At 36.9% G+C, this 17,215-nt stretch overlaps 1 protein-coding gene across 3 annotated transcripts in view; it reads left to right on the plus strand.

Annotated features, from left to right (window-relative positions):
• Positions 1-17,215, plus strand: part of EXOC6 (exocyst complex component 6) — a 190,046-nt gene that overhangs the window by 88,074 nt on the left and 84,757 nt on the right. For all 3 annotated transcript variants that reach the window (XM_068961740.1, XM_068961739.1, XM_068961741.1), the window contains 3 exons: positions 3,140-3,249; positions 12,107-12,218; positions 12,748-12,882. In XM_068961740.1, coding sequence (XP_068817841.1) covers positions 3,140-3,249; positions 12,107-12,218; positions 12,748-12,882 — 357 coding nt within the window. The remainder of the gene's footprint in view (positions 1-3,139; positions 3,250-12,106; positions 12,219-12,747; positions 12,883-17,215) is intronic.

Genomic DNA, 17,215 nt, shown 5'->3' on the forward strand with positions numbered 1-17,215 from the left:
TTATTTTGTAGTAGTCTCTTGGTTGTTTGTGTATATACTTACTTTTTCCTAAGTATAATTCTCAATTAAAATTGTTTTAAAAGATATAAAATTATCTTTCAAATAACTTGAGTTGCTATTTTCAGTGGAAATACCAAGTGAGAAAAGTAAGACTGAACATACATGCAAAAATATGTATTTTTGCAGATAGCTGTGCTAATTTAACTAGTACCCTTTGGCTAAAATAAGAACATATTCATTTTATCTTTAATGTCATTAAAATAAATTTTTGTTGAAATGTCTTTGAAATAGTTAATATTGTTCATTATTCTGCAAAGCATAAATTGAAAGTGAGTTATCTCTTCCATGTTTATAAAGTGATTTTAAAGAATGGCAGCTCTTTAGTTGATTTTTTTAGTACTCCTAATTCGGTCCCTACATTTAGAAAGGTTGAACCTACCAGTTTTAGAGAGAGACTGCTCTCTGAAAATGTCTTTACTACCAACTTTTTGTAAGCTACTTTCTGCTGGAGGTACCTAAAAATACATATGTTCATTCATAGATTTATCATTTACCTACTATTTAATGGACACTGTGCCATATGCTAGTTTTTCCATCTCCACTGTCAAGGATCTTGTAGCCAAGAAAGGAATAGATAAAATAAATGGGGAATTACAATTCACAGAAGTTGACCATGCTAAGGATAGGAGAAGTAGAATGGAAAAAAAGAGCTGTAATTCTGTAGTATAAAGTATCAGTGGCAAGGTTAATAAAGTGCAAGAAATAAAGATCAAAAAATTAAGTAGAAACAGCCAGACTATAAATAGATCTTATATACAGTGTTAGGAAGTTTAGCTTTTACTCTGACAGCTAGATTAAGTCACCACCAGTTTTCAAGTAGTAAATACTTAATCAGATTTGTGTTTTAGAAAGATCTCTGTGGCTAATGTGTGGAGAATGGATAGGAGAAGAGTAAGGTGGGGAGACTAGCTTGGGGATTGTTGTGGTCATTTTGGCAAGAGAAATTGGTGACCTGAGTGGGAGTTATAGCTGTGGAATTTGATTTGAGATATTTAGGAGATACGAATGAGAGGAGTTGATTATCATTTGCTTATTTGGGATGATGAAGATAGAGGGGCAAGTATGCCAGGCAGGGTTCTGCATTGGATGGTGGAAGCATTCACTAATATAGGAAATACAAGAGTGGCAGATTTAGAAAGAAGGGATGATCATTTCACTTTGGGATCTGTTGAGAATGTCTCAAATGTTACAGCTAAATGGACGTGTTCAGTGGTATCTTAATACACACATTTGGCCTTCAGGAGAAAGATTGCTCTGAGATTGTGGATTTGGGAGACATTGGCTCTCACATGATGAGTAAGTGAGATTATCCAAAGACAGTATGTATGGTAAGAAAAGAAGGTACAGGATAGAACCATACCTAGAGGAGGAGATATAGAGAAGGTAGAGAAATAAAAGGAAAACCAGTATAGGTCACAGATACCAAAGAAGGAAAGGTCATTTAAGAAGCAGGAGGCCCATTGTGTCAGACTCTTCAGATAAATCAGGTAACACGAAAAGTTCATTCAATTCAGTTCAGTTCACTCGCTCAGTCATGTCCAACTCTTTGGGACCCCATGGACTGCAGCATGCCAGGCCTCCCTGTCCATCACCAACTCCCAGAGCTTGGTCAAACTCAAGTCCATCAAGCCGGTGATGCCATCCAACCATCTCATCCTGTGTCGTCCCCTTCTCCTCCTGCTTTTAATCTTTTCCAGCATCAGGGGCTTTTTTCCAAGGCCAAAGTATTAGGAGTTTCAGCTTCAGCATCAGTCCTTCCAGTGAATATTCAGGACTGATTTTCTTTAGGATGGACTGGTTGGATCTCCTTACAGTCCTAGGGACTCTGAAAAATCTTCTCCAACACCGCAGTTCAAAAGCATCAATTCTTCAGCACTCAGCCTTCTTTATAGTTCAAATCTGTACATGACCACTGGAAAACCATAGCTTTGACTAGATGGACCTTTGTTGGCAAAGTAATGTCTCTGCTTTTTAATATGCTGTCTAGGTTGATCATAGCTTTCCTTCCAAGGAGCAAGCGTCTTTTAATTTCATGGATACAGTCGCCACCTGCAGTGATTTTGGAGCCCCCCAAAATAAAGTCTCTCACTGTTTCCATTGTTTCCCCATCTATTGGCCGTGAAGCGATGGGACCAGATGCCATGATCTTAGTTTTCTGAATGTTGAGTTTTAAGACAACTTTTTCACTCTCCTCTTTCACTTTCATCAAGTGCTTGTTCTTCTTCCCCTTCTGCCATAAGAGTGGTGTCATGTGCATATCTGAGGTTATTGATATATCTCTTGGCAGTCTTGATTCCAGCTTGTGCTCCATCCAGCCCGGCATTTCACATGGATTTAACATTTACGAGGTCATTGGTGACCTTGGTGAAAGTACTTTCAATGATGTAACTAAGTTGCAATGCATGTGAAGATAAAAGTAAAGGTTAGATTTCATAAAGTGTAAATAGAGGGCTCTTGGTAAAAATCCTCAAGAGTTTTACCTTTTAGAGCTGAGAATTTGGTAGTGGATGTTGGCTGGTAAAACATTTTAACCAAGAAGCACACTGTAAACCATTAGCTGCATTCTGGTGTGTGATGGTATACAGGTCAGAAAGCTGCTGTAAGGTATTCTAAAGAGTTACGGAATGAAATGGGTACCTTCTTGAATTGACATCAATTCAAGCAAATGAAGGGAGTCTTAGAATTATTTGATGACACTAAGCCAGGAACCTGGCCCATAACTTTACAACAAACTTGACTCTTGTATTATGGCTGCAAAGAAACAGGCGTTTATGTATCTTCCCTAGGATACTTATCATCAGAACACATAGAGGTATTGTTATATGCTTTCTGTGCTTGTTAGAAGTCTGATAATATGATTTAAGAAACAGATAAACTGCCATATTTTTTTCTTCAGAAATATTTTGGTTCTCCTTAAAATCTCAAAAATAACATTGAAATATAACAGTAGACTTTAAAATGCAGGTATTAAGTATTAATTCAGATGTGAAGTAAATTTAATTTTTACATTTTTGAGGTGTTTAGGATATCTTTTTCTAAAATTTCAGAAATAATATCAACTTCTTTTTTCTTTCAACAGCAACCTTTCCCAAAGAAATTGCCCATGTCTCAGTCAGTGCCTCATATTTATATTCAAGTTAAAGAATTTATTTATGCCAGCCTTAAATTTTCAGAGTCACTACACCGGAGGTAAGTTTACTCATGAGAAATGTATCTTTTTCAGAGCTATTTTTGTGAAACATTATTTGGTTTATAGGCCGTGACTCTTTATTGGACTAGTACGTTGTTGGAAGGCTTATATATTTTAGTAAAAGGAAAGTTTTAGTTGTTCAGTTGTGTCTGACCTTTTGTGACCCCATGGACTGTAGCCTGCCAGGCTCTTCTGTCCATGGAATTCTCTAGGCAAGAATGCTGGAATGGGTTGCCATTCCCGTCTCCAGGGAATGTTCCCAACCCAGGGATTGAACCCAGGTCTCCCACATTGCATGCAGATTCTTAATCATCTAAGCCACGAGGCAAGCCCATTTTAGTGACATTTAGGGCTAGGTTGATATAAATTTGATGTTACATATTTTTTGACATTTCATTATGTAAATCTTCAAATATATATAAAAGTAGAGATAATAGGAAAAGAAAATCCTGTATTTTCAGCATTTTGATTTAACCATAATAAATGTTTTTTCCATAATAAGCTGTTTTATTTGCTGAATTATTTTAAATCAAACTCTAGAAATAATGGCATTTTATCCCTCACTACTTAAGTGTTTTTAAAAACAATAAGGACATTTCATTGTTTAATACACTTAATAAAATTAACACTATTACATAGTATCTGTTCTCTAGCCCATATGAGTATTTTCTAAATTGTCCCCCAAATGTCTGTTTATAGCTGGTATGTTTGAATGAGGGACTAAATAAATTTCTCACCTTATGTTTGTTGTTAAATCTGTTTTACCAGTATCTCTTCCATTTTTTCTCTAGTTGTTTAGATCTTATTTATTTTAGTTTCTCTGTTGCTCAGGTTGAGTTCAGTTCAGTTCAGTTGCTCAGTCGTGTCCGACTCTTTGCGACCCCATGAATTGCAGCACGCCAGGCCTCCCTGTCCATCACCCAGCTCCCGGAGTTCACTCAGACTCACGTCTGTCGAGTCAGTGATGCCATCCAGCCATCTCATCCTCTGTCGTCCCCTTCTCCTCCTGCCCCCAATCCCTCCCAGCATCAGAGTCTTTTCCAATGAGTCAACTCTTCGCATGAGGTGGCCAAAGTACTGGAGCTTCAGCTTTAGCATCATTCCTTCCAAAGAAATCCCAGGGCTGATCTCCTTCAGAATGGACTGGTTGGATCTCCTTGCAGTCCAAGGGACTCTCAAGAGTCTTCTCCAACACCACAGTTCAAAAGCATCTATTCTTCGGCACTCAGCCTTCTTCACAGTCCAACTCTCACATCCATACATGACCACAGGGAAAAACCATAGCCTTGACTAGATGGACCTTAGTCAGCAAAGTAATGTCTCTGCTTTTGAATATGCTTTCTAGGTTGGTCATAACTTTTCTTCCAAGGAGTAAGTGTCTTTTAACTTCATGGCTGCAGTCACCATCTGCAGTGAATATTCCTTTATTTCAGTGACTTGTCGAAAAGCTAATATTCTTAATAGTTTTTACTTGAGTAGGCTTAAAGTGAAGATTCAAAAAAAATCAGTGAGAATTAATAAAGAATTCTGTGAAAGTGTTACTCAGTCGTGTCCAAATCTTTGTGACCCCATGTACTGTAGCCCACCAGGCTCCTCTGTCCATGGGATTCTCCAGGCAAGAATACTGGAGTGGGTTGCCATTCCCTTCTCCAGAGGATCTTCCTGACCCAGAAATCGAACCTGTTCTTCCTGCATTGTAGGCAGATTCTTTACCATCTGAGCCACTATATCTACCTAAAGAATGCAATAGCAAATTGGTATTATGCTCAGTAATGGAGAGCAACAAGCATCTATTGGTTCCTATAGCCAAATTAATTATATAGGAAAGAGAATACCATTTAACTGGGGTGATGAAGGCAATACCCAACATTTATAGATATGGGAAATGTGATATCCTTGTTTTGCACATAACAGAGACTCAAACAGGCTATATCATTCATCCAGAATGACCCAGCTAGTATGAGATCTGTCATAAAGGAGCAGTTGTTCTGACTCCCATATCAGTGAAAATATCTGGCTACCTAGATGGACCTTGCATTATAGTCATATAATATATTTGTAATTGGGAATGCTCTGGAGGAGAGAGTGGTGATGCTAGCTTTCATGTCTTCCTTTTTGAAATCCATTTTTCCAAATTCATATACTTAATAGCAGTAATCATTTTCAGTATGGACCGCTTCTGAATTGTAAGTCATAAAAAGGCATGAAGGCAGTTCAAATAAATAGGTATTTTTCAGGCCAAAACAGTGAGGCCAATGACAGTTGTTTTTTTCTTGTTGTATGTGTATCCCTTATGGTAAGCTACCACTATTTTGGATGTAAACAATGTGTAAATAAAAAGTAAATGAAATGTGTGTTCTGCCAGGGTAAGAGTTACCTGATTTTAGGTCTTTTACTGCTTTTTTGTGTGTGCATAGGGATTCTTTAAAAGATTTCTTAATTTTTGTTCTGAGAGAATATGAGTTGGAGACCAAAGGAAAGGAAAGGAATACAAATACCTAATACATAGCATTCTGTAGTGTGTGTTTCTCACAAGCCAATGACTCTCAAAGTGTGGTCCCCAGACCAGCAGCCTTAGCATCACATGGGAAAACGCTGGAAATGCAACCTTGGACCTACTGACGGAGAAGGCAATGGCACCCCACTCCAGTACTCTTGCCTGGAAAATCCCATGGATGGAGGAGCCTGGTGGGCTGCAGTCTATGGGGTCGCTAAGAGTCAGACACGACTGAGCGACTTCACTTTCACTTTTCACTTTCATGCATTGGAGAAGGAAATGGCAACCCACTCCAGTGTTCTTGCCTGGAGAATCCCAGGGACGCGGGAGCCTGGTGGGCTGCCGTCCATGGGGTTGCACAGAGTCAGACACGTCTGAAGCGACGCAGCAGCAGCAGCAGCAGACCTACTGAATTAGAAACTGAGGATGGGACCCTTGGCTTTACTCAAGTTCTCTGGGTGATTCTGATGCACTCTAAGAACCACTGCCTCATCATACTCCACTAGCCTCTTATACTGTAGTTTCTAAAGCTATGTTTTAAAGACATTAGCTTATAACCACAATCATAAAAGTAACTAGAAGTAACGTATTCTCTGAACTGTACAACATAACACACTGTTATCATTCAGCATTGGAAAAACAGTGGATACAAATGAGTATTCAGTGAAACAGAATGACAGACTTTTACAATGGTAGTTTTCAATAGTGGAGCTCTAATGGTCTGAGAGCTGCCAAAATTTATACCTATTTTTTTTCCTTTTTTTTTTTTTTCATTTAAAAGTTCTAACCTAGAACAGAGGCAGTATAATGTAGTAGTTAAGAACATAAGCTTCAGACTTACTCCTTATTTGAGTCTTGATGCTGACACTCACACTGTAGTAGGACCTTGGGCAATCAAATTGTAGTTTCCTCATTTATAAAATGAGAGAAATAACTCACAGGTTATTTTAAGAATTAAATGAAGTGATGTATGTGTATAGAGCACTCAGTGTAGCTTGGCACATGGTAGGCACATAAGGCATAAAACAGGGTGGATTACTACAGTATTAGAGGTGGGACTAGAGCTGGGAGTGTTTACATTTTAAATACAGGCTTTGGGGGACTGATGAAGTATTTTAAACTAAAAAATGACATGACTGGAGGAATATTTTAGAAAGTTTACTCTGGCCTCAATGTGGATGGTCGGTCAGAGGGGATGAAGAAATAGTCATGTTGAATTGGTAAAGGCAGTGGCTCAAGATAGATGAAGAAAGACTTGAAGTAGTCAGAATCGGTAGTGATGAAAAGGAACAAACATATAAAAAGTGTTTAGGAATATTATTTACAACAGTCAGGACATGGAAGCAACCTAAATGTCCATCCACAGAGAAATGGATAAAGAAGATGTGGTGCATATATATAATTAAATGTTACTCAGCCATAAAAGGAAGAAAGCAGTGGCATCTGCAGCAACATGGATGGACTTAGAAATTGTCATACAGAGTGAAGTGAGTCAGAAAAAGAAAGACAAATACCATACAATGCTGCTTATATATGGAATCTAGAAAAATAATTCAGATGAGCTTACTTGCAAAGCCGAAATAGAGGCACAGATTACAAAACAAAGTTATGGTTACCACGGGCAGAAGTGGGGGGTGGGATGAATTGGGAGATTGGGATTGACATGTATACCTGCATGTATGCGCAGTCACTCAGTCGTGTCTGACTCTTGCTACCTACCACATGGACTGTAGCCTGCCAGACTGCTCTGTCCATGGGACTATCCCAGCAAGAATGCTGGAGTGGGTTGCCATTTCCTTTTCCAGGGGATCTTCCCAACCCAGGGGTTGAACCCACATCTCCTGCAGCTTCTGCATTGGCAGGCAGATTGTTTACCACTGAACCATCTGCCTTATATACACTCTATATAAAATATCTAAAAAGAGCACTGGGTTTCCCTGGTAGCTCAGTGGTAAATAATCTGCCTGCCAGTGCAGGAGCCAAAGGAGATGCAGGTTTGATCCCTGGGTCAGGAAGATCCCCTGGAAAAGGAAATGGCGGCCCACTCCAGTATTCTTGCCTGGGAAATTCCATGAACAGAGAAGCCTGGTAGGCTATGGTCCATGAGGTCGCAAAGAGGTGGACACAACTTAGCGACTGAAACAATGCAGTGTTACATTCTCAGGTTTTTTTTGTGCTGTCTTTTGAACTTGAAAACCTAAATTATAATAACTAAATCACCTATTAGCTTTACTGTCTGTCATGTGAATTTGTTCCAAAATGAAGACTATAAAAAACTTGCATTTCAACTCCCAATTTACTATTTGGGGATAGAAAGAACTTCATATAACAAAATGCTAACATAGAGAATATAAACACAATTAAATGTTTGCATTCACTATTTTAATTCAAAACACAAAGTGTATTACAAAACATATATTTTGATTGCTCAGATCAAACAATTCTTTCATATCTAGTGATTTCCTTGTTTTTGTCATATTATTTGATGATGTCTTTTTTCCCCCATATCACTTTGTAGTAGAGATCAGAATGTCAATGAGAAATGTTTCATGATATAAAAGATAGTTATCTATGCAAATTTCTCTCATCAGTATCACAAGTCACACATTTTATGAGTCAGTGTAAGTTAACAAGCTTTTTTAGAAATATATAATCAGTTTGGTAGTGATTCTGATACCATGGGGCTTCCCTTGTGGCTCAGCTGTTAAAGAATCCGCCTGCAATGCGGGAGACCTGGATTCAGTCCCCGGGTTGGGAAGATCTCCTGGAGAAGGGAAAGGCTACCCATTCCAGTCTTCTGGCCTGGAGAATTCCATGGACTGTATAGTCCATGGGGTCACAAAGAGTCAGACACGACTGAGTGACTTTTCACTTTCATTTTCACTGATACCATAAAAACAGATCATGATTCCAGATTGACTTTAGATGGACTGTTAGCATTATTTTATATTCATTAACTGAATGCCATTGGCTGCATTATTTGATTCAGAGGTTATTTTTATTGCACTCCTGAGTTTGCACCAATTTATAACTGTCTTTGATTCACCTGAATTGTTTCATATGAATAATTTTCCATGTATAAAGTGAATTTTTATCAATTTAATATCATGATTTTAGATATTCTTTGGGTTTTATTAATATTCTTTGTTTTTTTTGTTATTTTAATCATGCTCTTGGTAGATGGTGCTTTTGTGGTATTTATGATAAATCTGTGCATATCAGATTTGTCTTTATCTTAAATGCATATATGAAATTGTCCATATAAGAATTATCTAGTAAAACTCATTCACTATAATTAATAGAAAGGCATTGCACACACACATACACACACACTCAAAAAAGTGTTTAGGAGCCCTAAAATTAGAGTATTTATGAATAATTAGATGAAGAAGCTAAGGGACAAAAAAGAATTTGACTTACACTTGGATGGACTTAACTTTGTTTATATAGACTCAAATTGATTCTGGTTATAGTTACCTTTGAAAATAACGATGCATACATTCATTTTTTACTTTGGGGTAAGGTATGCAAGTGAAAAGGAGAAAAAAGAAGTATCTCAACAGTCATCCTACAACTTGGCTCAAATGTTATATTGTAGAATTATTCTTGAAGCTGCAATCCTGAATCTATAAACTGGTCCCCCTCATTTTTCCTTTAGATATAGCTTACTTTAACACTGGGTATCATGTATAATATGTATATCCTGACAAGTATTTTTTATTATCTAATCTAACTGTTGATTCCTGAAATACAGGACTGATACTTAGTTAAGATATTGTTAATTGGTAGGAAGTATAGAAATTTAGCATCTTAGAATTAACTTTTATTTTGTTTCTTTACAGAGGAGAGGCAGTGGATTTCTATTATTATTTGATTTTTTTTACAGCATATGTAATACCAAAGATAAAAGCCATTAGTCACAATATTATGTGTAATTTTCCCAAAAGCTTCCCTACTTCCCCTCAGTTCTGATTCTTCTTATGTATGAACTCCTAGCATTCTAAAAGGTAAATGTTGTATATTAATGCTACAGCAGGAAAGATTGTCTAGTTTTTCCTTCTCTTCTTGATAAAAATATTGTCATTTTGTTACTTCAGTATTCAATTCTCATTAACTCTGATAACTGTGTTATTTATCTTGCAAGGCATTTATGCTTACGTTTTTATTTTTTTATGCTTGTGTTTTTAAAAAGTTAGCTTTACTAAGTACATTGTCTATTTTCATTTTGTTAATGAAGTAATAACTACCTCAGAATACAGAAACAGCATAGTTAATATGAAAGCATATAAATTTATTCTTGATTATCAGCTTTTTGACATGTATTTTTATTTAAAAATTTTATATCTGTGACCTAAAATTGAGCTACTGGAGTTGCTTTTTTTTTTTTTTTAATTTGTCAGTAAAAGAGTTATGGAAAATAACTTTGTGTGTTTAAAACTCTTTTATTTGTTTAAACATATTTTGCAGTTAAATTTTTAGGACAAGAAGATGCTTTAGAGCTCTTATAGAAAAAATGTTTGGGTTTCTTTTTATATGTGAATAAAAGCAGGGCCAGTGAATGAAATGACTTCATGAAGAAACTCCAAAGTCTCCGTTATTTGGTTGCAGAGGAAACATCTGTCTCTAATATGACCTTTAAGAAATTTTCAGCTTTCATAAAAGGTTAAGCTATAACATAACTTAGGAGATTTATTGTATATTAAGATTTAATTACTGTGAAATGCTATTTAAAAATTAGGAAGAGTATAAGTTATAATCTCAAAAGACAAAGAGTTAAGGGAAAAAACTGCTCAGTTAGGATAAAAGCCTTGTTGGGGAAATCCTGGTGATTGTTGGGTAAATCTTAACCAGTACCAATAGGACATAGGTGCTGATAGGTTTTCTTTCTCTGCTTTTACTTATGGAAGAAAAAGACATATTGATTCAGGATTCAAGGAAGTTCAGGGGAATTAAAAGACATTATCTGTCATGGATAACTTTTCATCTGAAAAGGATGCTATACAAGGTGTCTTAAAACATAGTTTTGAGTGTGTCAGAAAAGAAACCAGAGGAGTTGGCAACCACCTCCTTTTTATCAGCGTGAGTACGTTGCTTGTTCTAGGGACACTATTGATAGATTAGTTTTCTGTTAGTTTGCTGCTGTGTAACCCTGAAACCCTACTGAAATTATATACATTGCCTGGGCAGTCTTGACTTCAGATGCAAAGAATCAGAGAGACATAGTCTCCTCAGGTCTGCCAGGATTAGGGTTGGTAGAAATGGAAGAATACCTACATTAAAATGGAGAACATTAGGATAGTAGTGAAAGTTACCTGTAAGCTATCAAATCATGCTCTATTTGCATATTTAAAATAAATATTAATATAAACTAGTAAATATTTGTGCTTCATAGATTTGTAAGAGTAATATTTTAATAAAATAAAAAGGAAAAGGGTGCTAAAACTAAAATGTTAGACTGTATTTGAGGCAGTGAGTCTCAATTGGGGCAGTTTTTTCCCCCAAGGTATAGTTGACACCATCTAGAGACATTTTATGACTAAGGGAAAGAATGCTACTTGCATCAGGCGGATGGAGGCCAGGGATGCTGCTACACATCTTTCAATGGTACAGGACAGCCCTACAACAAAGAACTCTCTAGCCTGTATGTATGTCAGTAGTGCTAAGACTGTGAAAACTTGATCTAGGACACAGCTTAATTGTTTCGGTTATGAGGCTGTATACCAAAAAAATACATCATTATTTACTTAAAGGCCTAGTGGTTAGAAGAAAATAGTCTTTTTAGTCCATTTTTTAGCAATATTTAGGATGCTAAGAAACATAAGGTTAGTTCCTCCCTCTCCCAAATTAAAACTAGTATAAGGCAGCTAATTTCTTAGAATCTTTAAAAAAAAAAAAAACCTCAGTGGAAATGGATAGCTTAGTTATATTAAAATTGAATCTAGCAATTAATTATATCCAGAGAGTTCACATCAATTTGTATTTCAAAAATAATTTTAACTATAGTGTATATAAAGTATCTTTATATACACATATATAAAGTGTCATTGGCTGTCACACAGTGGAGTCATAATTTAAGAATAGTTTTATTTCCTTACACTAAGTACCCTATGGTTTTACTGTAACAGTTAACTGAATACAGTTAAATTTTTCTATAAATGAACATTTTCATTTATGGCAAGTATCCTTTTTATGAAACTAAGTTGAATTGAAATATGTGAGTTAATAAATATGAATGATTGTAATTTATATAACAATATTAAAAAATTGGAGCAAGTTACTTTAGTAAATTGCATTAAATTATTAAGGAAACTAACTGTAACCCTTGTGGAAAGCTTAATGATATCAACCTTTGTTTTTAGCTCAACAGAAATAGATGATATGCTTAGAAAATCTACAAATCTGCTGCTGACCAGAACTTTGAGTAGCTGTTTACTGAATCTTATTAAAAAACCTCATATAGGTTTGACAGAGGTAGGTTAAAAAGATATTTATAGCTAAATGTTTCATTGTACAAAACAATTATTATAAATTTATTGCTGAACATCATCCTATAAAACTAACTTTTCATTTTAAATTTATTGATAGAAGTGGATTTGTTTTAAAACAGAAGTCTCATTGTAAATTCAAGTGTTATGAGGGAAAAGGGTTTACATGGAGAATGGTGGATAGTTGAAGATGTTAGAAGGTATATGGAGATTTATGTTTGTCAGACTTTACATGAAGTGAAAATACTCTTTTTTAACTTTGTGAACATATAAAATTTGAAAAAGTATCTTGAAAAGTTATTTTAAATTAATTGATAGACTGTTTTTTTAAATGATAGCATTCGTAAGCAGTATTTGTAGCAGGCTTTTGATATCAGATAATCAATTATATCCCATACTGCTGTAATTATGCAGAAATTGTGCAGTAGCTGAAAGTAATAATCCTGTTTTTAAAAATGTAATGACTTTATATACATGTAACCTGCATTTTACTGGAGATATTTTCTATTTTCTAGCTAGTGCAAATCATCATAAATACCACACACCTAGAACAAGCCTGCAAATACCTTGAGGACTTTATAACTAACATTACAAATATTTCTCAAGAAACTGTCCATACCACAAGACTTTATGGGCTTTCTACTTTTAAGGTATGTAAAAATCTGACCAAAAGTTTTTATTTCAATCACTGTAAGCAGACTTTTTAGAGACAGCAATGCCACCCCACTCCAGTACTCTTGCCTGGGAAATCCCATGGATGGAGGAGCCTGGTGGGCTGCAGTCCATGGGGTCGCTAGGAGTCAGACACGACTGAGCGACTTCACTTTCACTTTTCACTTTCATGCATTGGAGAAGGAAATGGCAACCCACTCCAGTGTTCTTGCCTGGAGAATCCCAGGGACGGGGGAGCCTGGTGGGCTGCTGTCTATTGGGTCACACAGAGTCAGACGTGACTGAAGTGACTTAGCAGCAGCAGCAGCAGCAGTCGCTTGGTCATATCTGACTCTTTGTGATCCCATGGACCATAGCCAGCCAGGCTCCTCTCTAAAAGATTCTGATGCTGGGAGGGATTGGGGGCAGGAGGAGAAGGGGACGACAGAGGATGGGATGGTTGGATGGCATCACTGACTCGATGGACATGAGTCTGAGGGAACTCTGGGAGTTGGTGATAGATAGGGAGGCCTGGCATGGTGTGATTCATGAGGTCGCAGAGTCGGACACGACTGAGGGACTGAACTGAAATGAACATTAACAGTAATCAGACTTTGAAAGTGTTAAGTCAAGAGAAGACCCTTAGTTTTCTAAAATTAGCAGCCTGAGTCCCAAATCTGCTCCTCTGATGATCCTTAAGCACGTGTAGTCATCCTGATCCGTAAGACACAAATGCAGATGATATCTGAGTGGACAAATTAATAAAATTATTTATTACAACTGAGATAGAAGCTGGACAAAACAGGCATTCGTTTATTCAGTTTTGAACTGTGGTGTTTGATAAGACTCTTGAGAGTCCCTTGGACTGTAAGGAGAGCAAACCAGTCAATCCTAAGGGAAATCAATCCTAAATATTCATTGGAGGGACTGATGCTGACACTGAAGCTCCAATACTTTGGCTACATGATACGAAGAACTGATTCATTGGAAAAGCCCCTGATGCTGGGAAAGGTTGAAGGTAGGAGGAGAAGGGGATGACAGAGGATGAGATGATGGGATGGCATCACCGACTCAATGGATGTGAGTTTGAGCAAGCTCCAGAGGAAGGTGAAGGACAGGAAAGCCTGGCATGCTGCAGTCCGTGGGGCCACAAAGAGTTGGACACAACTGCGTGAACAGCAGCAAATAGTACAGTAATGGCAAGCATATACTCTGGAGTTAGGCTACTGTGCGACTGTGCCACATTCTTTCATTTTAATGACTCCTGGGTTTATTATCTATAAAATTAGAGTAGTAATATATTATCTGTGTCATACAGTTATTATGAGGATTAAAGGGGATACTTAGCGCAGTGCCATTTGTTGTACCTGATCTGTGCTCTGAGAGCTCTGTTAGGTGCTGAAAATAGAGAAATGAATCCCTGCCCTCAAGGAGCTCAGGAGGGAAAACTGTAAAAATACACTTGAAAATACGATATAATAAGTACCATAATATAGAAGGAGATTCCACAAGTTTATGAACATTTATTTGTCCGCAGACTGAATGATTCTTTGCTTCAATGTTAGATTTTATACAGTCCTTTCTCTTTATTGTTTTCTGTCCTTACGTCCATGTGTTACTCATATGGTGTCAAGAAGGGATTTACTGGGGACTGGAATTGTAAGCATATTTAACGATTGGCATTATATTTAATAGGCTAACTTGATACTCTGATTAAAACATGAAATGCATTGATCAAGGGATCGTCAAGCAATTTTTCTTACCAGTTGTAAGTCGGAGTGCCACAGATACTGGAACATGATGCTTTAGATTAAGGAATCCTGGAACTACATATACTTCTCAAAATCATCCTGTTGGGAGGAAACATTTAGAAATGTTAGCTCTGGTCCATTTTGCCAGTGGTCCTTAAGTTGTAGATATTTAGCTGAAAGTACAACTGTCGTAAGATATACTCCTTGACTTTCCTTGGAAATCAGGAAATCAAGTTCAGCTTGTCCAAATAGTAGAGCATCCTTATTTTTTATTGTTTATTTTTTATTTTTTTACACAGAACTTAGGAAACCGTTTCTGTTTGATGATATAAAAACAAGAGCTATTTCAAGCTCAATATGTGAAGATTAAGTGTTCTTCAATTCTGCCTTTGATCTGTTTCAAGAGGAATTATTTATCTTAAACTGTGATACAAGAAAGCAATTCAACAGGTAGAATTGTTAAATCAATATTAAAGTGAATTCCTGAGGGAGATTGGGGGAATTTCCATTCATAGTGAGTAGTCTGTAGATGATTAAAGTACAGTTTTGATTACAGACATTAGCATGGATTGCTTAGTTAACCTCTTCAGCCTAATTCTTTTCAGTCCAACGGCCTGATCAAGCATATTCCTATTAAGTTACTTAATGATTATAGAAATAAGCATTTGTATGCATGATCCTTTTACTCATACATCCATTTGCTTCCTCTCCAAAACCCCACATATGCATATACAAAGTGCTTGATTTTATATATTTGTTTACTTTATGAAATACTGTATAGACTGTCTCATTAGCTTGCCTTTCATTGTACTAAATCTGTGAGTGATTGTACTAAATCTGTGCTGAAGGGTTCCTGCCCTTCAGCAGTACTGCAGTTTTTAAAAATTAACATGGACCCACACTGAGAGTTACTTGAAGCTAATATAAGACTTCTAACTAGAAAGATTTGCATCAGAACAGAGGGGAAAGCGGGAATAGCGTTCCCCTTTTAATCTGTGTAGTAGAGGATGGCCCAGTCCTTTTTCTTTGGCATCAGAGCTCTTTAACTTTGCTCCATGAAGCATTTCCAACCTGCCACTCTGAAGAGTTCTTTCCTTTTGAGTCCTGGCAGTAATTGCAGGTGTAAGTGCCTAGAAAGTATATACTTGGGATTCTTCGTCAGTTTGCCGTTTTTAATCTGTTGATGAGTATGTAGCAAATTTTTTTTTATTATGGCTAAAATGATAGTGGTAAATTATCTTTGATTAAGGTCTTGAAATTTTCCTCTTGTGGAGCAAGGGCGTGGTACATGGACTCTAAAAAACACTTAAAAAAATTAACATTCATATATAAACATACACAATTTATACAGGCACTAATTATAAATAGATATAGCTCAATTATTATTAAAAAGTGAACACAGACTTCCATTTTTCCAGTCTGGCATGTAAAGAGCTAGGAAGTTGGCACTCTGTCCGACAAGTGAAAAGCTGAGAAGATTGTGAAAATATCAACTCTTCTGTGATCTTTCAGAGAAGTGAAATCACAGACCACACTGCTGCCACCAAAATTGGAGTAATAGGCAAATACAGAGAATGACAACTTAGGAAAATCTAAAGTATAATTGAGTGTCCAGAGTTCCTCCATCTTTTAATTTTTAACTCCGCTTTATGTAGTTTGGGCCTCGTGTTCAGACTATAATGGCAGCTGTAGGTTTTCTTCTCTAGTAGCAAAATGGCTCCGAGGTCACAATTTTAAACCTTATATCCTCATGCTCTATCCATATAAAAGCAGATAGATGGCTAGCTGCTATGGAACTCCCTGTGAGTTAAGAGGATGATCAGCTCCTCTTGGATCATCAGGATCCAACCTTGGCACTAGATAGAGATTCAGTTCTATCCAAGACCAAATAGAGCTGTGAATGAGGGCAGAGTGATTTTTCCAAAATGTATTTGCAGACTTTTCCAAGAAGGGAGAAAAGATAGTAGACAATAAATCATAGATGTTTACTAAAATTTTCAGTGATATTACTACTTATCTTTTATTTAAAACACATGTGCTTATTGTATCTGAGGACTAGCATGGAGTTTGTGCATATATCCGTTTAAAATAGTTCTTTGAGTGATTTTGTTGCACATCTGTGGTCAAGAACTGCTGATAGTATGATATCACTTAATTTTTGTATGTTGAAATAAAAAAGTTCTTATATGAGATATGTTTCTGCCTCCAGAGGGCACTATTTCTTTAACAAGTAGTGTGTGTGTGTGTGTGTGTGTGTGTGTGTGTGTGTGTGTGAGAGAGAGAGAGAGAGAGAGAGAGAGAGAGAGAGAGCGTGTGTGCATACAAGAGAGAGTGTGTGTGAGTGTGCGTGCGTGCGTTCGCTCATTCGTGTGTGTGTGTGAGAGAGTGTGTGCATACGAGAGAGAGAGAGTGAGTGTGTGTGCATACACACATGTGCGTGCGTGCGTGCGCTCATTCATGTCCAACTCTTTGGGACCCCCTCCAGGCTCCTCTGTCCATGAAATTCCCCAGGCAAGAATACTGGAGTAGGTTGTCATTTCCTACTCCAAGGAATTTTCCTGACCCAGGGATCATACCTGCA

Source organism: Capricornis sumatraensis, chromosome 23 (assembly GCF_032405125.1).
Source record: "Capricornis sumatraensis isolate serow.1 chromosome 23, serow.2, whole genome shotgun sequence".
Lineage (NCBI taxonomy): Eukaryota > Metazoa > Chordata > Mammalia > Artiodactyla > Bovidae > Capricornis > Capricornis sumatraensis.